The 24,400-nt window shown below is 44.4% G+C and overlaps 1 protein-coding gene across 3 annotated transcripts in view; it reads left to right on the top strand.

The window, feature by feature from the left end:
* The window catches only part of ADGRV1 (adhesion G protein-coupled receptor V1), a 463,719-nt gene that overhangs the window by 177,989 nt on the left and 261,330 nt on the right, over positions 1–24,400 (top strand). For 2 of the 3 annotated variants that reach the window (XM_030567084.1, XM_030567083.1), the window contains exons 69-77: positions 2,454–2,603; positions 3,767–4,240; positions 4,992–5,138; positions 6,439–6,610; positions 13,150–13,285; positions 16,259–17,106; positions 18,869–18,986; positions 20,590–20,761; positions 22,902–23,144. In XM_030567084.1, coding sequence (XP_030422944.1) covers positions 2,454–2,603; positions 3,767–4,240; positions 4,992–5,138; positions 6,439–6,610; positions 13,150–13,285; positions 16,259–17,106; positions 18,869–18,986; positions 20,590–20,761; positions 22,902–23,144 — 2,460 coding nt within the window. Of the gene's footprint in view, positions 1–2,453; positions 2,604–3,766; positions 4,241–4,991; positions 5,139–6,438; positions 6,611–13,149; positions 13,286–16,258; positions 17,107–18,868; positions 18,987–20,589; positions 20,762–22,901; positions 23,145–24,400 lie in introns of those variants that run through there. The other variant, XM_030567085.1, reaches the window with a different exon arrangement.

The following is a 24,400-nucleotide window of genomic DNA, read 5'->3' as shown; positions in this document are numbered from 1 at the left end:
TGAAGTATGGACACTTCACAGGCTCAGAACTCAGAAGCATTTAACTCTGGGTTTTGTTAGGTCATCTCCTGACACTGTCATCTGGCATTATTAATTGGATCTGTCCCTGCTGGCTGACATTTGTTGGTCACTAGGGGCACCAAGCATCCCTTTAAGTGACATACACTGTCCCTGATTGCTGTTGTTCGGTAGGATGAAAGAAGAGGGACATATGATAAGGGAAAAGTAGTCACTGATTATTCTGTTTATCATAGTCCTTTCTTCCTACATCAATTCCCCCTTTTCTCCAGAGCATATCACTTGGAGTTTTTTTCCCCTCTGATTTTAGTATCTATTACTTTGCTTTGGAAGTCTCCAATTGGAAAGATAGCTGATGGATTAGTGCTTATATATTAGCCTTTATTGCAGTTCTCTTGCCTCTTTGCTTCTGGTAGGTGGTAGTCCTAATGCTGTCTGTAATTGCTGGTGGGCTGCGGGATGTACAAAGAGAAGTCTGTGATAAACAGAAATCCCAGTAAGTAATTTTTCCCAAATCCAAAAGAATATATAATTCAGTACAATTGTTGTGAGCCCCTTATCCCCCAAACATCTCAAGGGGCCTTATAATGATAAAATCAAAAAGGTAATTGAAGTATATCAAGGACTGAGAAAAAGGACTTTTAATTTGAATCTTTAAAAACATAATGGTAGCGTGTGCCAGTGCTTAACCTATTTTATTCCATTTCTTGTCCTACTCTCATCTCCATCATAGCTGAACTCTATGTTTGTTAGGCACCTAGGCACTTTAGAAAATTCCTCTAGGCACCTACGTGCATCTTCAGATGTTTAAATACCTTTAAAATCTGGGGCCTAATGACCAATATAGTAATAATTTCCCTCCCTCCCAATATTTGATTATGTGGGGAAGGGGGAGGGACATGGAGATGGGATTTTAAATGTGATGTGGGTATTCAGAGACTGAAAATCTCTGCTTATTCACTGAAAAGGAATAGCACAAGCAGTGTTCAAACTAGCTTCTCCACACTGTCCTGTCAATAGAACTGTTTAAATATTGTGTTTGTGTTTGCATACAATGCATATTATTCATCCAGTTGTTATTCAGCGAATAATTAGCTCTAGTATTTGTCTAGCTCTGTCCACCAGTGTGCCTCCTTTCTGATCTGGAAAGGCCACCTCTACCAGTAGGAAGGTGGAGTTCAGTCTCCAAAACTATTAAATCACTGATGCCTCTGCTGAGATTGCAAAGTAGGGTGACAGTTAGTGTCCATTATGATTCTGGTATGTGTTGTGGCACCTATTCACTAGGGGCTGGGTTGAATCAATTAAACCAGTTCACTTCAGTTACCACACTGAGGCCACGTCCAGACTACCCACCGTATCGGCGGGTTAAAATCGATTGCTCGGGGATCGATATATTGCGTCTAATCTAGACTCGATATATCGATCCCCGAGCGCGCTTATATCGATTCCGGAACTCCATCAACCCCAATGGAGTTCCGGAATTGACACGGAGAGCCGCGAACATTGATCCCGTGCCGTGTGGACGGGTGAGTAATCCGATCTTAGATATTCGACTTCAGCTACGTTATTCACGTAGCTGAAGTTGCTTATCTAAGATCGATTTCCCCTCCCTAGTGTGGACCAGCCCTAAAAGGTGAGAATCAGAAACCTAGAGGTGAAGTGTTCTGTATCCCACTACAAATGCCATACAGTCCAACAATAGTTAATCTAAATATTGCCTGCTGCACTGCAAGTCCAGTAAGCTGCTTGTTCTGTCCTTCTAGACTAAAGAGGATAATAGATTCCCATCTTCTTTCTGATGCTGTAGCACAACAAAAGAGAACTCACTCAGATCCCTTAACTTCTCTTCACAGGATTTATTTTCCAAATTTTTTAGCATTTCCTTTGCTCTCTACAGTCTGTCCAAATCATTTATGTCATTTTTTAAAAAGTATTGTTTGAAGCTGAGTGAGGCTTGATCAGTGCTGCTTTAAGCAGTGCTGAGCAGAGCAGAGTAAATTACCTGACTTTGTTTACACATACACCCATTATTGCAAACCAAGAGCTTTGCCTGTTTCCTGACAGCATCATATTACTGACTTGTATTCAATTTATAATCCACTGTAATACACTAATCCTTCTTTGTGACATTCATAGGATTTCTCCATTGAATGACTGGTCTTATGTAGATTTAGTGTAGCTGTCTGTGTGTTCTGTTCTTGACGCCAGACCATTTTACTCTGGTCCCATGGTGGTCCTATCTGCTATTTATTTTATTTTTTTTCACACAATCTCCATTTCAGCTGCTACTGTACTCTAACTCGTTGGGGGGAAAAATCAGGATGGAGGAGGGTTAATGGATTTGTGAGTTGTTGAATCCATCATCGAGTTCCCCAGTGGTCTATAAATAAGATAGTTCATTATATATTCTTGATTTATTTGCTGCTTTCTAGATACAGAAATTTGGTGATCCCAATGGAATTGTGCAGTTTGCTCCTGAATCATTATCTAGTAAGAACTATGAGGAGCCATCAGTCTTGGAAGGGCCAGAGAATATTACACTTTTCATCAAACGAGTCCAAGGCACTCTGGGGAACATAACGGTATTCTTACTCTCATTTTGGGTTTACTTAAAAACAATATAATCTGAAGTCTTCATCCATTAAAATGCACATAGGAGAGCAGGTGCAATTTAGAGCTGTCTTAAAGTCTTTTCATTGCTTACAGTGTTCATGTATTTTCCTTCGGAGTTGGCATAATTGAACAAGAGATTTGGCCCTAATATTTCATGTTTTGGAAAGTCATTTCCAATTTCTATATTGATTGGACAAAATGTGGCAACCCATGCTCATTTTCTGACACTCTCCTGCCCCTCTCTCTTTCCCTAGGCTTATGATAGGAGAATGGCGTAGAATGCATTTTTGAATAAAATGATACCTTCTTAGAAAGGGAGCAACATACACCCAATCCTCTCAGACAACTGCATGCCATACAACAGAGGGGAATTGGGTCCTTGTGTTTTGAAGAGTGATCAACACTGGTTATTAAATCAGTTGGGGATTGCTTCCTGAAGTTCTTCAGAATTCAGCAAGCTATTTGCAGCATAATATAATGGACTCCCTTTCTGGTGCAATCATTTTTTGGTATTCATATTAAAAAGTATCCATTAACTTATATAATGGACACTATCTGTGGAAAATACTTTTTAAAAGCTATCTGATGTTGGTGGAGAGATAAGGATTTTCCTATTGTTCTCATTTGGCTGGAGTGCTATACAGAGGGGAAAGATTTTTAAAAAACCAAAACAAAAATTGTGCACCATACAGTAAAGAACATTTGGCCCACTTCATATGTACCTGGAGTGCACTTGGTATGCTGTATGTCTGCAGTGCTCAAGGTACCATATTTTGTACTTTTAAGTACTTTGTCATTCTTAAGAGAAAAATTTTGGGGGGACTCTTGAGAGAGAGAACAGCAGGAGAGTTTTGACCAATAAAAACAAACTGTGGAGTTAGGCCTGGAAATTCTGTAAAGTGAACCTACAAAGATTTTCAGAAACAATCACCACCATATTCAGGTAATTGAGGGTAAGCAGAGGGAGAAGGGAAGGTGATTGTGGTCCTGTTTTAGGTTACTATACCTATTTATTTTTTATATTTACATAAAATAATTACTATTTTCTTGTTAAATATTGTATCTTATGCTCTGCGTACCTGAGTGCATAAGAGTTCCAAGTTAGTAAACAGTGTTTTTTCACTTATTTCAGGTTCACTGGAAACTGAGTGGTGATTCTGATACCACAGGTGACTTCCTTGCAACAAGGGGTACTGTCTCCATTGCTGAAAATCAGAGTACAGCAGAGATCATTATCCATCTGTTACCAGATGATGTTCCGGAAGTAGATGAGAATTATGTGGTAGAGCTGCTTTCAGTGGAAGGAGGAGCAGATTTGGATCAGGACAAGGGAATTTTGAGATTCACTGTGTTAGCAAATGATGAGCCCCATGGAGTGTTTGCCTTGTACTCTGATAGGCAGTCAGTATTGGTAGAGAGAGACTTAAGCCGACACATTCAGATGAATATAACTCGACATGCTGGGACATTAGGAGATGTGAGTGTTGAGTACCGAATCTCACCTCGTCATCGAGAACCGCTAATCACTCCTGAGAATACAGTGGGATGTCTGCTGGTGAAAGATGGTGCCAGCTTTGGTGTGAAGAGAGTGCCAATAAGCAGCCAGGTCTGTAGTGTCCTTTAGCTGGATAGACCTCTCTAGTGTTTTGTTACTTAAATTTATGTCTACATCATCTGTACAGATGTCACTGAATGAGACATTAAATGGTGATAAACAGTGTCTGTTGGAGAGAGAGAGATTGAGAGAATTTTAATACTCTGGATTTTGTATTATTTATGTACAGTTAGAGTTCAAAGAAAATGTGGTTTTCAGTATAAGAATGGAATATAAAACCAAGGCTGGATGTATCCCTGAGCTTCTGCTTATATCCCTTTCCATGTATCATTCACGTTTTCAGTTTTAGATTCTGTTGTGTAGGCCCAAATCCTCTCCCAAGTATGCTTTTGGGAGTGGGCTATTTACTGAAGAAGGCTGCTTAGTTCTGGAAGACTGAATCATCAAGACCTGCAATTACCCCATAGCTGCTGTGTGCCCCTATCTGTGGGTTGACGTGCATAGCTGCAGATGCACTAACCTCACCTACTCTATTCTCTACATTTCCCATTCTGTTACTGAGATCCATTGTGCTAGATACTGTGAACCTATAATAAGTGACAATCCTTGCCGCAAAGAGCTTACATTGTATAAAACTGCTGTTGGCCCTCCTTCACAGTATTGACTTTTGTGTAATGATTTTGAGGAAGATCTGTGTTAAACTGCTTGCCACTTTAATGATTCTCAGTGCCATTAAAGGAGCTGCAGACAGTTTGTTACTTAACTCCTTAACTCAGTTGATATTGTTGTTGTATCTTTAAAGGTGTTTCTCTTACTGGGCTTGAATTTCACTCTGGAGCTGACCAATGCAAGCCTGATCAATGGACGTGCCAATTACATGCCTAAAATAATATTAGGAAGAGCAAAATCAGCTACTTTGTCTGTTCCGGAGGAAGCTGCCAATTCTCAGGTAACTAGACTGGCTGCAGTGAAACAAGATTACCACTAGAGGGCAGATCCTAATACTTCTGTTACTAGAGGCCTGGGTACTTAGGTGATGCTAACATTTGTTCAAAGTCAGCTTAATGGTTGACAGCTGTCCCCACTTGTTACATCTACAGTACACATCAAGGATCTGATAAACATTTTGTACTGCCTCAGAAATTCAAGAGACACAGTTTCTAAATGTATTAACTTTTGACACACTTTTTAAAAAAAGTGTTTTATCTATCTATATGAAATTAGAAAACAGCTGGTGAACCATAATATATGTGTGTGCAGTTAGTCTATGCCTGTGTCTTCATAAAACTGAAGTATAAAGAATTTTAAGAAAAAATGTTGAGTCCAGATTATATTCTCTCTTTAGGTTAAGTAGTAAGTCTTAAAGCCGCATATACCAAAAAAGATAGATTTCCTTTCATTCTTTAACATTGCAAATATAAAGCTTGACCCTGTTGTATTATGTTAGTTATATAAAGCCAAATTCTGCTTTCACTTACTTCAGTGGGATTACATGAGAGTAAACAATGGCAGAATCGGTCCATAATAAAGTACTGTCTACCTCAATTACCTTTTTTAGTATACTAAAAATTAAGAGGTAAGACAGTGAGATGCTATTGTCTGGAAACAGACAATAGCATCTCACTGTCTTACCTCTTAAATTCTATTCATGTTAATATTAAATGCTTTTAGATCTCTTATCTTGAACCCCTTTTCTCTCTTGCTTCCTTCAGTTCATAATTTAACTTTATTCACATGGTTCTTTCCTTTACCATTGTTTACTACCCCATGGATGCCACTTATATTATCACTTCCAGACTGTGAGAATAACCCATTTAGCCACAACTTCAGCTGAAGAACAAAGCAGATAGCTGGAACAAGTATTTATCTGCTGAGCAATGTCATTTGGCATTGATTTTCTTTTCATCAGATGCTCAGGTGATCATTTATTTTCTGTGTATGTATGCATACACGCCTCATAATAGCTCTTCTCCAAGAGAGTTAAGAAGCCTTCTGCCCCACCCCCCTTACGAAGAATAGATACCATGTGCTATGCACTGGCATCTTTTAACACAGAAATCTAAGTCACATTGATTACCTAGTTCCAAAACTATGAGTGAGTCTCAGAAATCTGGAATTTAGAATCTTTGGTAAATGCATGTGTAATAGATATATGGCTATTGTTATATATATATATATATACAGTATGTACATGCAGTACTAGATATTCCCATATTGTTCTAACAAAGATGTATTATATGTTTCTGTAGGTTGGCTTTGAGTCTCTTATTTTACAACTTACAAACATTATAGAAGGGACAGGCAAAGCTGTGATAACCAGAAAAGGAGTATACGGCTCTGTAACAGTTAGCTGGACTTCTGGATACCCACTTGATTTAATTCCAGAGTTTGTTCATCCAGGCAATATTACACCTGGATTTGGTGAGCACTTTCTTGTTACAGTATGCTCAGAGCTACAAAATTTCTGTGTCTGACTAACTCCACTTTAGGTGTTACGCTAACATTTTTGTACATTTCATGCTCTTTTTTTAATAAGACATCATTGTTAGAACGAAAGTATTTGGTCTGATTTTTATCTGTGAGTAGTAAGGTTCTTCTTCGAGTGATTGCTCATATCCATTCCAGGTAGGCGTGCGCGCCGCGCGCGCACGTTTGCCAGAAACTTTTTTACCCTAGCAACTCCAGTGGGCCGGCAGGTCGCCCCCTAGAGTGGCGCCACTATGGCACTTGATATATACCCCTGCCGGCCCGCCCGCTCCTCAGTTCCTTCTTACCGCCGTGTCGGTTGCTGGAACTGTGGAGTGCGGCTTGCTGTCCTCCACGTACCTAGCTCTCTTGTACTCTGTTCGTAGTCGTAGTTGTAAATAGTTTTATAGACAGTTTAAAGTAGTATATTAGTTAGTTGTTTATTGTATATAGTTGTTTAACTTGTTCGCAGGTGGGCCGTTGCCCTTCCCGGCGCCCGGCACCGGGCTCATGCCTGGTTCGCCGGGCTTCAAGCAGTGCTCGGCATGCAAGAAGCCGATGCCGACTAGCGATCCCCACGACGCGTGCCTCAAGTGCCTGGGGGAATCGCACATCATTGAGAAGTGTCGTATATGCAAGGCCTTTAAGCCTCGCACAAAGAAGGAGAGGGATCAAAGACTCCGCGCTCTCCTAATGGAAGCGGCACTGACTCCGGTACCGGCGGCGCAACCAGCCACTTCTACTCCGCATCGGACCGCGCCGGCACCGGCAAGACTCCCCGGCACCGTCCATCCCCGGCACCGGGAGCAGATCCAAGACCCTCGATGTCTGCAACACCATCTAGGCAGGCTCGAGTGGAACGCCCGGCACCTACCTTGGCCGCGGCACCGCCTGCAGGGCTGCTGTCGACTCCGGGTCCAGAAGGTCCGTCGAATCCAGCCCCTCCTAGCTCCTTCTTGAGATCAGGGGTCGAGCTGTTAGTCCCATCTATGCCGGAGACCTTTGCCTCGGCACGGGACTTGATAGCGCTCATGGAGGCAAACCGATGCTGAGAGCGCTGTCTCCGGAGTCCAGGCACCGATCGCCCCGGAGACGTGAACGCTCGCGCTCGGGGCGCCGCTCGCAGTCTCGGCACCGTTCTCCTCGGCAGTACCGGTCGCACTCGCGGCGCCGATCAGCATCTGCACGGTCCCGGTCTGGCTCCTCTTACCACCAGCAGCGAGACTCTGGGAGCCGTTCACCTCGGCGTTCAGCTCCTCGGTCGACCTCCTGGCACCGAGCCGGTGGTAGGTCCCGATCCCGGTCGACCTCCCGACACCACGTCGGTGGCAGGTCCTGGTCCCCACTGCCATCCTGGCACCACGCTGAACGAAGATCACGGTCCTGCTCTCGGCACTGACCTCGAGGCAGATCCCGATCCGGATCCCGGCACCAACTACCACGCCGTTCCCGGTCCCGATCCCGGCACCGGTACGACTCGCGGTACCGATCCTCGGCACCGAGGAGATCGTTGGCGTCGGCATATAGAGAGGTCTATCAAACTGGCTCAGCGCCTCCATGGCCTTCAAGGGAACCATCCGCGTTCTCTCAGGCAGAGAAGCGCCTGTACGCTGGGCCAGGACAGACATTCGGCCTTGTTTCAGGGCCCTCCACCTCAGGAACGAGGGCCTCAACAGTGGGGGTTTTGGACCCCATGGGCGTACCGCCAAGCCCAGGGTCCGCAACATATCACTCCCTGCCCTGCGGCGGAACGCAGGCCACCAGAGTCAACGGTGTCTAGACCCCCTCCCTCCCCGGAAGCAGAAGACAGGTCCAACCACCAGGACCCAGAGCTCCCTCCAGTGACGGAGGTGCAGCCCCAGACAGAATCCCCCGTGGACGCTCTGTTGCCGGGGGTTTCCTCGTCGTCTTCCCCTGATGAGGCGGCAGCGGGTACCTCGTCCTCCAGCCCTCCCCCTCTAGATCTTAGGGCACACCAGGACCTCCTCCGACGTGTGGCACAAAACCTGGACATTCAAGCAGAGGAGGTCTCTGAAATTGAGGACCCTGTGGTGAGCATCCTCTCCGCCGATGCGCCCACCAGAGTGGCCCTGCCTTTCATCAAGACTATTCAGGCCAACGCCGCTACTATCTGGCAGTCACCGCCCTCCATCCCTCCGACCGCTTGAGGAGTGGAAAGGAAGTACATGGCCCCCTCGAAGGGCTATGAATACCTGCACGTTCACCCGACACCCTGCTCCCTTGTGGTCCAGTCGGTGAACAACAGGGAGCGCCATGGTCAAGAGGCCCCGGCGCCCGAGTCTAAGGAGGCGAGGCGGATGGACCTCCTGGGCCGCAAGGTCTATTCAGCGGGGGCGCTACAGCTCAGGGTCTCGAACCAGCAGGCCCTCCTTAGCTGCTACTCCTTTAACTCTTGGGTGGCGGCGGGAAAATTTGCAGAGCTGTTACCGCAGGATGCCCGTCAGGAGTTTACCACCATTCTGGATGAGGGCAAAAAGGTAGCGAGGACCTCGCTACAAGCCTCCTTAGATGCTGCGGACTCGGCCGCTCGGACTCTTGCCTCGGGGCTTACGATGCGCCGCATTTCCTGGCTTCAGGTCTCTGGCCTTCCGCCAGAGCTCCAGCATACTATCCAGGACCTCCCCTTCGAAGGCCAGGGCCTGTTTTCTGCTAAGACAGACCCCAGACTAAAGGACCTTAAAGACAATAGGGTCATAATGCGGTCTTTGGGGATGCATACGCCTGCGACACAGCGCAGGCCATTCCGGCAGCAGAACCAACAACAGCAGCGTCGGCCGTATCCTCAGTTCCGTCCGCGGCAGGACCTCACTAGGCGCCGCGGCAGGAACAACCGACGCAGACAGCCGGGTGGCCAAACGGGGCAAAATCAAGGCTCCGCCAAGGCCCCTCCTGGACCCAAGCCTTCATTTTGAAGGTGCGCCCGAGGGCGCAGTACCAGTTTCCCCTCTGGATCCTTCCCCGCAGTTTTCCAACCGTCTTTCATTTTTCCTCCTGGCGTGGACCCAAATAACATCGGACCGTTGGGTCTTGCGCACTGTGCAGGCCCGTTATCGCCTGCAGTTTTCATCGCCCCCCCCCCACCACCCTCATCCCTCTTCAGGGACCCCTCTCACGAACAATTCCTCCGTCAGGAGGTGCAGACGCTCCTCGTCAAGGGAGCCATAGAGGAGGTTCCAGAGAGCGAGAAGGGCAAGGGGTTTTATTCCCGCTACTTTCTAATCCCCTAGTCCAAGGGGGGCCTCAGGCCTATTCTCGACCTGCGGGAACTCAACAAGTATATAGTAAAGTTGAAGTTCCGTATGGTATCCCTTGGAACCATCATCCCATCCCTGCATCCCGGAGACTGGTACGCCGCCCTCAACATGCAGGACGCTTACTTCCATATCGCTATATCCCCCCAGCACAGGCGTTTCCTCCGCTTTGTGGTCAACCGACAACATTATCAATTTGCGGTCCTCCCGTTTGGCCTCTCTACAGCCCCGAGGGTGTTCACGAAATGCATGGCAGTCGTCGTCGCATACCTTCGGCGCGGCCGCATTCACGTGTTCCCCTACCTCGACGACTGGCTGATCCGGGGCACATCGGAGCTGCAGGTCCGCGACCACGTCCGCAGGATCAGCAGCCTCTTTGCTGCCCTAGGCCTCGTGATCAACGTGGACAAGTCTACTCTGCTCCCCACGCAGAGGATAGAGTTCATCGGGGCTGTTCTGGACTCTACCCTAGCCAGAGCCTTGCTACCCTTGCCCAGGTTCCAGTCGCTGTCGGCCGTCATTCTGCGCTTGCAGGCGGCCCCGCTGACCTCTCTAAGAACATGTCTGGCTCTCCTGGGACATATGGCGGCCTGTACGTTCGTGACAGCATATGCCCGACTCTGCATGAGGCCTCTTCAATCTTGGCTCATCGCACAGTACCGGCCGGCCAGACATTCGTTGGACACAGTTGTCACCGTTCTGGGTACTGGACTCCCTTCGGTGGTGGCTGGACTAGTCCGTAGTCTGTGCGGGGCTCCCGTTCCATCCGCCCCAGCCCTCGGCATCCCTGACGACGGACGCCTCAGATCTGGGCTGGGGGGCGCACTGTGGCGCCTGAAGAACTCAGGGCCTGTGGACCCCTCAGGAGCTGGACCTCCATATCAACATACAGGAGTTGAGAGCGGTCCGTCTTGCTTGTCAAGCGTTCGTCCATCACCTTCAAGGTCGTTGTGTCGCGGTGTTCACCGACAACACGACGACCATGTTCTACATCAACAAGCAGGGCGGCACCAGGTCCTCTCCCCTATGTCTCGAGGCGATGCGTCTCTGGGAGTTTTGTATAGCCCATGCCGTTCACCTTTCCGCCTCTTATCTCCCGGGAGTACGAAACACTCTAGCGGATCGACTGAGCAGGTCCTTCTGCTCGAACGAGTGGTCCCTCCGCCCAGACGTCGCCCTCTCACTCTTCCAGAGTTGGGGTCGTCCCCAGATGGACCTCTTCGCATCCAGGGAGAACAGGAAATGTCGAACATTCTGCTCCTTTTAGGGTCGGGAGCCTGGGTCTATAGCGGATGCCTTCCTGATCCCATGGGCGACCCACCTGTTTTACGCGTTCCCTCCCTTTCTGCTGATACACAGGGTCCTCCTCAAGGTGCGCAGAGACAGAGCTCATGTGATTCTGATAGCTCCAGCGTGGGCCAGACAACATTGGTACCCCATGTTGCTGGACCTCTCAGTAGCCAACCCAGTTGCCCTGCCCCTTCATCCGGACCTGATCACCCAGGACCACGGCAGGCTCTGTCACCCGGACCTTCGGTCTCTGCACCTTACGGCATGGCTCCTGCGTGGTTGACAGGCTCTGAGTTACGCTGCTCTACCCCGGGGCTGTTCTGGGCAGTAGAAAGCCTTCCACCAGGGCTACTTACTCGGCTAAGTGGAAGCGTTTCTCCTGTTGGTGTTCGGAGAAAGGTCTTCTCCCTATGGAGATTCCCATCACCACTATTCTGGACTACATCTGGTCCCTCAAGGCCCAGGGTCTGGCGTTGTCGTCCCTTCGGGTTCACCTAGCGGCTATCTCCACATTTCATCCTGGAAGGGACGGACGTTCCGTCTTCTCCCACCCTACGGTGGCGAGATTCCTGAAGGGACTGGAACGTCTCTATCCAGAGATCCGCCCTCCTGCCCCTTCATGGGATCTCAACCTGGTCCTAACTCGGCTCATGGGTCCTCCATTTGAGCCGTTAGCTACTTGCTCCCTGCTATATCTCTCATGGAAGACCGCCTTCCTAGTGGCCATCACCTCAGCTAGACGGGTGTCGGAACTACAGGCCCTCACAGTAGATCCCCCGTATACGGTCTTCCATAAAGACAAGGTGCAGCTGAGACCACACCCTGCCTTTCTTCCCAAGGTGGTCTCAGCTTTCCACATTAACCAGGAGAACTTCCTCCCCGTCTTTTTCCCAAAGCCCCATTCGTCCCGCAGGGAGCAACAGCTCCACTCGCTAGATGTCCGTCGGGCGCTAGCATTTTACGTGGACAGGACCAAACCGTTCCGCAAGTCCCCCCAGTTATTCATGGCGGTAGCGGGCCGGGTCAAGGGACTACCGATTTCCTCGCAGAGGATATCTTCCTGGGTTAGCTCCTGTATCAGGACCTGTTATGACCTGGCCCACGTTCCGACGGGCCGTGTGACTGCTCACTCCACCAGAGCACAGGCGTAATCGCTGGCTTTCCTTGCCCGCGTGCCGATCCAAGACATTTGTAGGGCGGCGACCTGGTCATCGGTCCACACATTCGCTTCCCATTACGCCCTGGTTCAGCAGTCCAGAGATGATGCGGCCTTTGGCTCTGCAGTGCTCCAGGCCGCGACTTCTCACTCCGACCCCACCGCCTAGGTAAGGCTTGGGATTCACCTACCTGGAATGGATATGAGCAATCACTCGAAGAAGAAAAGATGGTTACTCACCTTGTAACTGGTGTTCTTCGAGATGTGTTGCTCATATCCATTCCACACCCGCCCTCCTTCCCCACTGTCGGAGTAGCCGGCAAGAAGGAACTGAGGAGCGGGCGGGCCGGCAGGGGTATATATCAAGTGCCATAGTGGCGCCACTCTAGGGGGCGACCTGCCGGCCCACTGGAGTTGCTAGGGTAAAAAAGTTTCCGGCAAACGTGCACACGCGGCGCGCACACCTACCTGGAATGGATATGAGCAACACATCTCGAAGAACATCAGTTACAAGGTGAGTAACCGTCTTTTTCTTTTTTGAAAAAGGACAACCTTCCACTTCATAGATAATGTACTCCTGAGTGCAATATGCACCCTGTTATACTTCTGAAGAACTGCTTTGTAGAAAAAAGGTGCTGTACTTTGTCATGCAGATTTCCACTTCCCTAGACAGAGCAGGAGTCTGATGATAACTCTCATTTCTCTATGCTCAAAAGTAAAAAGAGGATTCCTGTTTAACAATTTGTGAATTGTTGCTTCTCTCTCTCTTTCTCCAGGTAATGTTACATTTTCTTATGGTGAAAAAAACAAAGTAATTTCATTTCATGTTATTCCAAGCTTAAGTAGACCTGAGGCATTTGCTATCCATCTAACATCAGTGTACAGCAATGTATCTGGTGGGGCTCAGTTGAGGTAAGGATGCTACTTAGACCCTTGGTTAATTGCATGGACCCTAACAAATGGATATATGCAGTAAAAATTCCGATCTGGTTACAGACATTTAAACTGTGCAAAATCCAATTGAGTTAGAAAAAGGAAAAATCAGCAACATAAAGATTTGGTAACTTTGCTGGTGAACCCATGGCTCCAGACCAAATGGAACCAATTGGTAGGGCTGCTCTGATCAGATCTGGAACCTCTTGCAAAGCCAGTTCAATTCCTTGGCAGTAGTGTGTAAGGCAGGGGTTCTCAAACTGGGGGTTGGACCCCTCAGGGGGTTGCGAGGTTATTACATGGGGGGTCACGAGTTGTCAACGTCCACCCCAAACCCCGCTTTGCCTCCGGCATTTATAATGGTGTTAAATATATTTAAGTGTTTTTAATTTATAAGCGGGGAGGGGATTGCACTCAGAGGCTTGCTATGTGAAAGGGATTGCCAGTAAAAGTTTGAGAGCCATTGGTGTAGTGAGTAATAGGGGAATGGGTGATTTGCCTAGAACTGGGATATGTGTATATATGTTTGTGGAGGCAGTTACAGGAATAGAGGATCCAAGATTTTCTGAGAAACTGGAGAAGTGGAATCTATAATTTGCCTCTGCAAAGGCCACTATATAGAGAAATGCATTAAATACATCTTGATATCCTAGGGGGCACCAATTATCACCACAGAGCTTTCTCTGTGCAAAGGATGTCTTTCTCCATACTGTGAAGCACTGAAACATGAGCAAAAAACACTATACTAGCATTAGTGGGTCTGTCTAATCATTGGCAGTGTTTTCTTAAGTGGCACCCAGTCAATTTTTGCAAAAGGTCAAAAACTGAATTTGTATAGAGAATGAGTCATCTTATCACCCAAAGAGGTGTTAGACGACATTTGAATTTTTTTCGGTGCAGTGTGGGGGAAAGTTGCATTGCTACTACCTTTTTTGGTAGGTAAGAGGAGGAAAAAAATGCAGCAAATTTCACCTACTCTGAATTCACTTACCTTAAATAAAATCGTGGTATCCCCAAAATGAACCAATTCTGAAAAGGATTAAAATTGCTGAGTTAAACTAGACTCCATTAGAACTACTAAGTTTGAGGTTGCAGAATCAATGGCTGCTGTGAGTTTCAGTGCATTGATTTGTAGGACTCTGTCCCACAGGAGCCACTAGCTTGAAGGATACTGCAAGACACCCCATTTTCACATTCAAAGTGAGTGAAAGTTATGGCAAGACTCTCAGTGAGGATGTAAAGTGCCACTTGATTACTAGCAATAATTTCTTTCAGGCTCAGGCCTATAAGACCCGAAAAGGAGGCTAGTACAGAGGAGGGAAAGGCAGGCAACGTCTACTCTTTGTCCTGGGTATGCAGTGAATAAAGACACAACACACACACAAAGGATAGGTTTAAGCCATCAAGCTGCAACTTTTATTTAATTGACACAACACTGAGATGAACAGTACCCCCAAACCCTACCAGGGAAAACAGTGATCCAGTGTGGAAGTACATGACTGCGTGAGTGCTCATGAGTGCATGAGTACCTTCTGCTTGACCTTGTTACATCATCCATCGGATCCAGCCAGCTGCTGGACTCACTGACCAGCACCCCTTATCGTTTGAGGAATGAAGGTAAAGAAGACATGTACAATAATCTACACTAGATTTGCGATACCTGTCCTTGCCCGAGAAATAACAAATATCACCAGAAGTCTTCCTGACTCCTGTGCTCAGGTTTACCCCGTGAGCAGGCCCACTGACAACTGCCCTACCCCATAATGGACACAGAGAAAATGCTTCCTCACTCCCCTGCGGGGAGATCTGTCTACATCCCCAATATACCAGGAAAGTCAGTTCTGATGCATTCAAGACAGTAACTCAGAATGTGGGTAGGTGCTGCCCAGACACTTATGCCTGGGGACAAGCCTTACATGCTGGGGGAAGAGTGCAGTCATACACATTTGCCTCTCTCAGACTAGTCAGCTGGACACTACAGAGTGGGACCAATATCTTGCTCCATACCTGGTGCTATTCTTGACCTCTCCATACCCTCCCTACAGCACTATCGTTAGTTATCAGTGAATAGAGCCAAGAAAGAAACAGAATAAAGTAATTGGAGTATTAATAAAGGACAAAAAGTGTTAATTAAAATAACTATTTTAATTAGTAATAATTATAAGGTATTTGACCAAATAATTGAGCTCCTTTCAAGATGTTCCTGTATTTATCCAGTAAGTTGTTTGTATTGTTCTTCCTATTTATTAATTACATTAGTACAAGGCTGCCTCTGCAACATCTCACTAAGAAACTATAAAGATGCCACAATAATACTTCTCTAAACCAAATCATCTTTATTCATTTACTTTCTTTCTTCTGCCCCAACTCCTGGCTCATCACATCCTGCATCCCCGTGGTATTGAGAGGAGACATTAATGCAGAGAATGTCTGTTCGCCTAATCCTGACTTTTCTCCCATTGCCCCACTGCCTCCCTAGCATCTGTGGAATAGTTTCTGCAAGGTTTAAAGTAACAGGGAAGTCTGTGGTGCTGGAACTCCCAATTTCCATGCTCCCCACCTTCTTTTGCACCTTCTCTGCTCCTGGAAGTGGAAGTGGAAGATAGCATGCAGGCCATAATGATAATTGTTTCTTCTTGCCTCTGCCTGCAGCCCAGGCTGAAAGGCTTGAAGTTCTCTGGCCTGATCTGTGCAAGAACCTATGCAAGAACACTCCCTGTGAAGGGGAACCTTTTTACCTCCTCTATCACATTGTCACAACTCCTCCCTTCCCCCCTCCACACACCAAACTATTGTGAGCGGGGAACTTTTTTTGGTATGGTAACATTTTACATCCAACTTCTCGCATCCATAAATGACTACGTAAAATGCAAGACAACAGAGTATCAGACCCCATCATTTTTAATGGGTGACTTGTGTTTCTTAATTCAACTTTTATGTTTTCTATTTCAGATCAGGATTCACAGTAGCTGAAATTGAGCCAATGGGTGTCTTCCAATTTTCCCCTAACTCAAGACATGTTTCAGTTGAAGAAGATGTGCAGGTGATCAGATTGCCTGTCCAAAGATTGTTTGGTTTCCAAAGCAACCTCACTAAATTGGCCTATCAGACTATTGCAGGAAGTGCCAAACCATTAGAAGACTTTGGACCTGTTCAAAATGGAGAGCTTGTGTTTGGACATTTTCAGGCAGAGGATGTAGTTGAAATATCAATCATCGATGACACAATTTCTGAGATGGATGAAGTATTTTTTGTAAAGTTAACTTCAGTTGAAGTTTTGGCCATTGAAAAATTTAATCCTAATAGGAATCCACGTTTGAATCCAGATTTTAGTGTTGCAGCAATTACAGTATTGGCCAATGATATTGTTCATGGAATAATGAGTCTTGGGCCAGGATTTATTTATACAGAGGAAGACACAAACAATAGTACACCCAACACAGTAATACTTAATATCAGAAGGACCCAGGGCTTTGCCGGTGATGTCAAAGTAACTGTTAAAACCTTTGGTGGAGTGAGTGCACAGAGTGGGGTAGATGAATTTCCTTTTGAGAATGTATATGGAAATTCTAACCTGACATGGGCAACTGAAGGGATGGACTTTGAGGAAAAGATTATATCTGTGACACTGCTGGATAGAGAGAAAGAAAGCAAAGTGTCTATCAGAATTCTTGATGATGATGAGCCCGAAGGGCAAGAATTCTTCTATATTTTCCTCTCAGACCCTCAAGGTGGAGCTCAGATTGTGGAGGGAAAGGATGAATATGGATTTGCAGCTTTTGCAACAATAATTATTACAGGTAATATTCTTGTTTTCAGAGATTCAGTGCATAAATGCAATATAATTTAACATATAAAGCTGTCTAACTCTGAGTTCCTCTGGCAAATTCCATTAAGGTTGGGATTTCTTTCCATGAGATATGCAGGGTATTTTGCTCCTAAACCTCGAGAGTTTGCAGATATGCGGAGGCTTTATGTCTTTACTGCCTGTCAAATCCCACCTTTCTTCCTTTGGCAATGTGCATTTTTCATGACCCAAACTGTCATTGACTCACCTGCTGGATGCTGCCCAACCCCTATTCCTGAGGTATTTTACTTGGCATATACTGTGTCCCCACTGAGAGGAGGCATTAGTGCAGACAGTGTCTGTTCCTCTGACCTTTACTTTCCTCCCATTGACCCATTGCCTCCCTAATCTCTGATGTAGTTTCTGCAAGGTTTAAACAAAGGGGGAATCTGTGGTGCGGGAACTCCCCACCTTCTTTTTGGTCCTTCTCTGCTTCTGGAAGTGTAGGGTAGCAGATGGGCCATAATGATTATTGTAGATTAAATCTGATAATTAGTTATGAGCTTTTTTCTCTCAGTGATTGCATCCTAATGCCAGAGGTTAATACCAGAACTCTGGTTTACTTTAATTTGTGAATAGCTACCATAACATTTTCCCATATAGTTTGCACAGAGATCTTTTGAAATATGAATCTTATGAATTGTTTATTGAGTTAAAAGCACTCTGATTCCAAGTTGTTTTTATAGAGCATATAATGTAGGTGGTTTGACAAGATAACAGTGATAACAAGTACTTTGGAAATTCAAATCAAGCAAAATACTTTTAATATTACAAAATGGCTCTTAGGGATTAATGACCAAATTGTATCCTTGAAGAATGTACCAGAAAAGCTACCAGAAAAACATATCCAGGAACAGAATGTCAAATGTGTTTGCAGTTACATGCTTATTTTACATTCATAGTTACTGCAGTTGTACATGTAAATAACAATTTGCATGCATGTGCAAGTTAGTCACATAATTGCATGCATGTAGATTGTTTTTAAGAAATTAATTATATAATGACATTGGTATGTGTGATGTGCTAAGCTTATGATCTAAATTAAATGAGCACAGGTAATAAGGTCAAGAAACAATGTTGAGGGGAAGAAAGGTGACACACTTGTTGCGTCTGAACCAGATTGGAAGTCTCTTACTAGCTGACTTTATTAAAAAACAGGCTCTTTCGTCCCCAGTGTAGAGTAATGCTATCATTATGGGGGGATCCTTTAGCACTAATGCATTTTTAAATGATTGTGATGGACAGCAGTTATTCAAAGTGGGCCTATTCTGTAAGGACTTTCTGGGTGAGATTTTCGAGAGTAATGCTGGCCTGGCACTGGACCCACTGAAGTCAATGGGAGAAGAGTTCGAAAAACCTAAGTGCTTCTGAAGATTTCAGTTTACCTGCACAGAAGATGCTAGGCATCTGACCATAAATTGCCTTTCCAAAGGAGCTATTTTCACAGTTAAAAGACAATCTGCAAAATTAAAATGTAAAAATTTCAGTTGAGTTACTAGATAAATGTAGGAACACATGAGGTTTTTTATATGTTTGAAGGAGACTTTTGTGGTTACAGCCTTTGTTCCCTTTGAAAATTTGTCTCTTTTGTGTACTTTATAGCATGCCTTGTGTATGTTTTTCATTTTAAGCAGTTCTTTCTACATTAAATATGTACAACTTATTCTCAACTTTATTTGCTTCCTAATCAATTTGTTGGACTGTTTCTCATACAGGCAATGATCTTCAAAATGGCATTTTGGGATTCAGTGCAGAGGTACAAAGTGGCCTTGTGCTTGATGAAGATTCTGAAAACAGGGAGGTGCAGCTGATTGTCACAAGGCAACCAAACAGGTGCAGGCAATGGCTGATAAAAGTGCTGTCCCCACATACTGTAATGTGCTGTGTTGAAATCAAGGATGCTGCTGTTAGCAGAAGAGGTTATCATGGAATTTTATAATAAATCTTTGACTTTCAGCTGCTCTAATAGTTTATTGTAATTTGGCAAACTTTCTTCATAAATTTAAAATGTGATTGTTAGTGTACTGGTACTAAACAGAAACAAGAATTAAATATCTACCTAACACACATAATAACTGAGATGAGAAATTAATTTCCTTGCTATATGTACTCACCCTTAAGATTAATTGCTTAATTGGCTAAAAATGTCTCTGAAACTTATGATCTTCTTGGCTATTATACAGTAGGTCTGAGAAGTAATATGAGTATTGTGGCAGAGCTCTGACCTTGCTCCCATGGGTCCTGCGCTTCTGGACGGTTTATGCTAGCCTCAGTGGCTCACTGTGACCCTCCACGTAGCCCTTCTCTCTCTAGGGCCAGGGTTACAGTCTACTGAGCCCTCTTCATCATAGGCCTGCAAGGAGGTTGGTGAGAGAACCTCCCACAGTCTCTGTTCAGCCTCCTGTCCTGACAGGGGCCTGACTTCCCCTCCAGGAGATGTTCCTGTAGTGGTGAGTTGGGGGGAACCCGGGCCTGCCCTCTACTCCGGGTTCTGGCCCAGAGACCCTAATGGTAGCAGTTGTTGGCAGCCAAACTTTCACTGCCAGAATTGCTACATTTCCCTGGGCCACTTCCCCACAGCTCTCCTGCTTCTCCCGTCTTCACCCTTACCTTAGGGCTCCATTAACGATGGTTTGAGGGTGTCTTCAGTAATCAGCCCTTCAGCCGCACTTTCTCTTCTCTGGCTCCCTGGCTCTCCCCTGTCTGACTGGAGTGAGCCCTTTTTATAGTATCAGCAGGGCCTTAATTAGAGTCAGATGGTCACATTAACTGATTGGCTTACCTGACTTTTTGCAGGTTAATTGGAGTCAGATTCATTAGTCTGGAGCAGCCCCTGCTCTGGTCGGTCAGGGAACAGAAAACTGTGAATCCAGTGGCCAGTATATCTGCCTTCTGCTATTCTGTTGTACCCAACTGGCCTGGGTCTATCACAGTATTTAAGATACATGTGTACCAATATATATTTATGTATTGCCACACACTGTATGTATACTTTTTACATATTACACACACTCTCAAATATGCTAGGTGATTTTCAAACTCATAAAAAGTAAGTCACTGTTTCAAAATGCTTACAATCTAGGATCCCTGTTCAGCAAAGTACTTAAACATATGCTTTACTTTAACCACATGAGTAGGCCCATGACCTCAATTAAGCACATACGTAAGTAACTTGCTGACTTAAGCGACTTGCCGAGACCTGGATCTAGCTTGCTTCTCAATAACTGGCTGACATTGCTCTTGTGACTTTTATTAATATAGCTAATAGGAAATAACATACAACAAAAAGAAAAATATTTTTTCTTCTGAAAGCATTTTGTTTTCCAGTGATAAATTTTTATTAATAATAAAAAATTAATGTGTCTATGTGGTTTAGCTTCCCTGAAGCAACAGCTGCCATCTTCAATGCATTTATACTTGTTTGCTTTGCTCATAGGGCTTTTGAAGATGTGAAGATCTTTTGGCGGGTGACCTTTAATAAAACATCTGTTGTCCTAGGGAAGGATGGAGTAAACCTGGCAAATGAACTCTTGGCTGTGTCAGGCATTACCACCTGTATGGCAGGTCAGACGATATGCAACATCTCTGTTGAAATAAAACCTGATCGTGTGAGTAGTTTATTAATATTTATATAGCATCATGACTTACTTACAAATATAAAAAAACCCATAGGCCCTGATTGAGAGAACTTAAAATCCAGGGGCCATGTCTGCAGGTCCTTATCAATTTCTTCTCAGTCCTCGCACAAATTCCCATTTTCTTTAATTGCTGCTTTGCCTCAAGAATGGCTAATTAAAAACTTTGGAAGGGGTTGAGTGTTTGGCCCTAAAGAAGGCTGCAGTTATTGAAGCCATACAGGAATTATAAGGTAAAGTAGGTTGCAGTCACTTCAGTGAAATAAGTATTCAGTACAAATGGACTTTTACCCTTCACACATTAAATATTTGTTTCAGCAAAGCACTTAATATGTACTTCACTTTAACCATGTGACCTGAGTAATCCCATCAGCAAAACTTGTAAGCAAATGTATGTCTTATTTAAGCCAATGGACTGAAACATGTTCTTTAATGAACATTATAGGTTCAGTCAAGTGCTTCAGGTAAAGTGTGTTGCTGAATTAGGACCTAATATGTTGCATGACTGTGATAACTAAGGCAGTATTTCAGTAAATTGGGATCTTAAACCTACCTGGTCTCAAAGATTGATCTGATTGGTTATGGAAGCAATAAGACCCATATATCAATAACAAGATCATATAGTGTAGAGAGCCATCACCTGCCCTGATTACAATACCCCAATTATATGCCCTGTCCTTTCATATGGAAAAAAGTTCTAAAGGATTTTTTTTCATGTTGTTTCTGCATGTTTGTTACATTATAAATGAACATAAATATGATATAGGTCCACTGTCACTTTCAAGATCTTCTGGAAGTTTGAACGCTGCCGCACCTGGCAGCTACTGTGTCTAGTTCAACCTCAACTGTATTGACTCTGCTGATTAACAATTGGATCCTGTTTTGGCTGAGAAATAAGCTAGTATTTACAAAAATGCCAGAATTTAAAAACAAAGCCTAAGTTACAGTGTCTTCAGTGCTCACCCTTCATTAATTGGAAAAGAAGCTGTTTTGTTTTGTTTTGTTTTTTAATGAGCTGCTTTGGTTTTGCTTGTCCAGGGCTACATTTTCAAAAATGACCTCTATCTTTATGTCTGCAGCTTCATGCCTGCTTTAAATTAACAGATGTAAATGATATTTAGATATCTAACAAACTGATTTGTGGATGCAAAATCAGGAAGTTAGGCATCTTCGTTATATCATTTGTATTCACATTTGATTTTGGGTAAAAATCAGAGACCAGGTGGAGGCCCTGTTGAAAATCTAGCCTAATTGATTTTCTAAACAAAATAAGAAATAATTAACCTATTTCTTATTTTGTTTAGAAAATCAATTACTTGCTATACTGTATTCAGTAAAATGTTGAAAAATAACTTTTGGGAATTGCGTAATCAAATTCTCTGGTATATAACCATTGAAATACAGCATTCTGTATTTCCAGACTGACTAGAACTAGGAAGTACCAAAAGTCTCATAGAAGAGCCTGTCTCATGATATTTTCAGCCTAGTTTTCCAGACTTAAGAGTTGTGAAAATGCTTAGCCAAACTTTTGAATCTTTTGAGGTTCAATCACACTAATACAAATGCTACAGACACATGTCAGTTTTTTTCAATGCTTGAGACCTGAGTTCCACCTTCAAAATATAGTAACAGTTAATGGCAGGAGCAAAAACCTGTACTTACACAGGTATGCAAATTTTCCACTTGAAATTCATTGTGCACGTGTTTGTGCATATTTTTTGCAGGTGCAAAAGGGAATTAAAGAGATAAATTCTGCACAAATGTACATCTTGTGTCATTCCATAAATTTGAAAATTTGTCTTCTGTCTCACAGCATCCCAGAGGCACATCATATGTATACTATATGTTGTTAGGCTATTATGTGAGATTATATGTGAAAGACCATAAGACTCTTTGCCTACTTGTTCCATATTGGTGTTCGCTGAAATGTTATCCCTTTTGGGGTAGTACTTTATCTGCCTTATAATATCTTTGAAGCCAATGAGTAATTCAATGGGGAGACTGTATAATAACAGGAGAACTTTTTCAAAAAGGATGGAATTTATTCTTTACTGCATACTCCTGTTGGAATCAGTGGACGTTATAATGATCTTGAATTCTCACTTGTTTACAGGTACCTGAATTTGAAACTTATTTTTTTGTTGAGTTGTATGAAGTAAGCTCAGGAGCAGCATTAAACAGCAGTGCCAGATTTGCCTACATAACTGTTCCAGAAAGTGATGCTGCTCATGGCCTAGTATATTTTGCTGTGGGATCTCGTCTGGTTGTGGCTAATAAAAAGACCACTTTAATCAGTTTGCAGGTGGTTAGAGATTCCAGTACAGCATTAACCATCTCAGTTAATTATAATATGCAGGTAAGATTGTGTATAATATTCTCTGAAGCATAAGCAAGTAAGTTTAGCCCTGGTTTACTTTATCTAGGAAAAGCTCAAGTGTCAAATGTTTACAGCAGCGGTCATAACTTAGATAAGTCTAGCATATTTTGTTTCCTGTTACTAAAATCATCTCACTTTGATCTGTTTTACCAAAAGTAATTTTGTGCAGGGTACTTCCAATAACCTCAAGAACTATGGTCATCCTGAAGTATTAAATAGGTCATCACCATTTCCACTCCCTGTTAAAGCTTTTCCTAGGCTTTAGCCTCCTCCCTTTAAAATGTGGATTCTGCCACAGCAGGTATAATTGTTTGTATCCTACCAAACGCGTGATTTCCTCTATTATGTCCATAGAATATTGTAAAAGAAAAGAGAGGGCATTTTCATAGACGTCTAATCCATATTTCAGTTGGTTACAGTTACTTAAGTCCAGGCAATATTCTTGAGCCATTGAATTTAGAAAGTATCTATTTTTTTATTGGGGCAGCAATTCTTCTATGAACTGCAAAAACATACTGCTAGTCTATTTCCCCAACAGATGATATCAGTCCTATGCATTTGTTTGTGTGTTCATCATATAGCCTTATACTAGTTGCTGGTCTGTTGTCTTAAAAATAATAATAACCCTATTACTGCTGACAGCTGATGGAGAGTCTCCTTTAGCTCAAGTGACAGGTACTATGCACAACACTGTACAGTTATCTAGGCACAGTTCCTACTCCTCTGTGGATCCACAGCCAGGGGTGCTCCGTGCCGCTGCCCAAGCTTTCTGAAGGCTGTCATCTGCTTCCTGCTCAGTCTGGAAGTGTTCCCTTGAGGCTGGAGACACCAGTTCCTCTGTAAACTGCGGACTTGGGCTTGGTCCTCTGAAAGTGATGTAGGTGATGGGGTTGTTTTTGTTGATGGTGAACTGCTCTCCGCTGGTGCACTATGCGATATTTCAGGCTCCATCTGAGCCTCTTGGGTAGGGTTGTCTGCTGCTTCTGCCAGTTCAGGCCCTCTGGCGTTGGGGTTGAAGATGGGTTTGCAAGCGCTGGCATCAGTGCTGGCAATGGTTCTGGTGCTAGTTGCTTTTCCAGTTCCGGTTCTGGGACTGGATGCACTGTGGCTGTTACCGTCGTTGGCAGGGGATCCAGGTTACCCTCTGTCTGGGTCTCTGGTAACACAGACGGGGCCCTTGTGGACAGCTCAGGAACAAGGATGGGTCTGGAAGCTTGCCTGGCTTGGCTGCGTGT

Source organism: Gopherus evgoodei, chromosome 6 (genome assembly GCF_007399415.2).
Source record: "Gopherus evgoodei ecotype Sinaloan lineage chromosome 6, rGopEvg1_v1.p, whole genome shotgun sequence".
NCBI classification, from domain to species: domain Eukaryota; kingdom Metazoa; phylum Chordata; order Testudines; family Testudinidae; genus Gopherus; species Gopherus evgoodei.
This window is presented reverse-complemented; position numbering and strand designations above follow the sequence as displayed.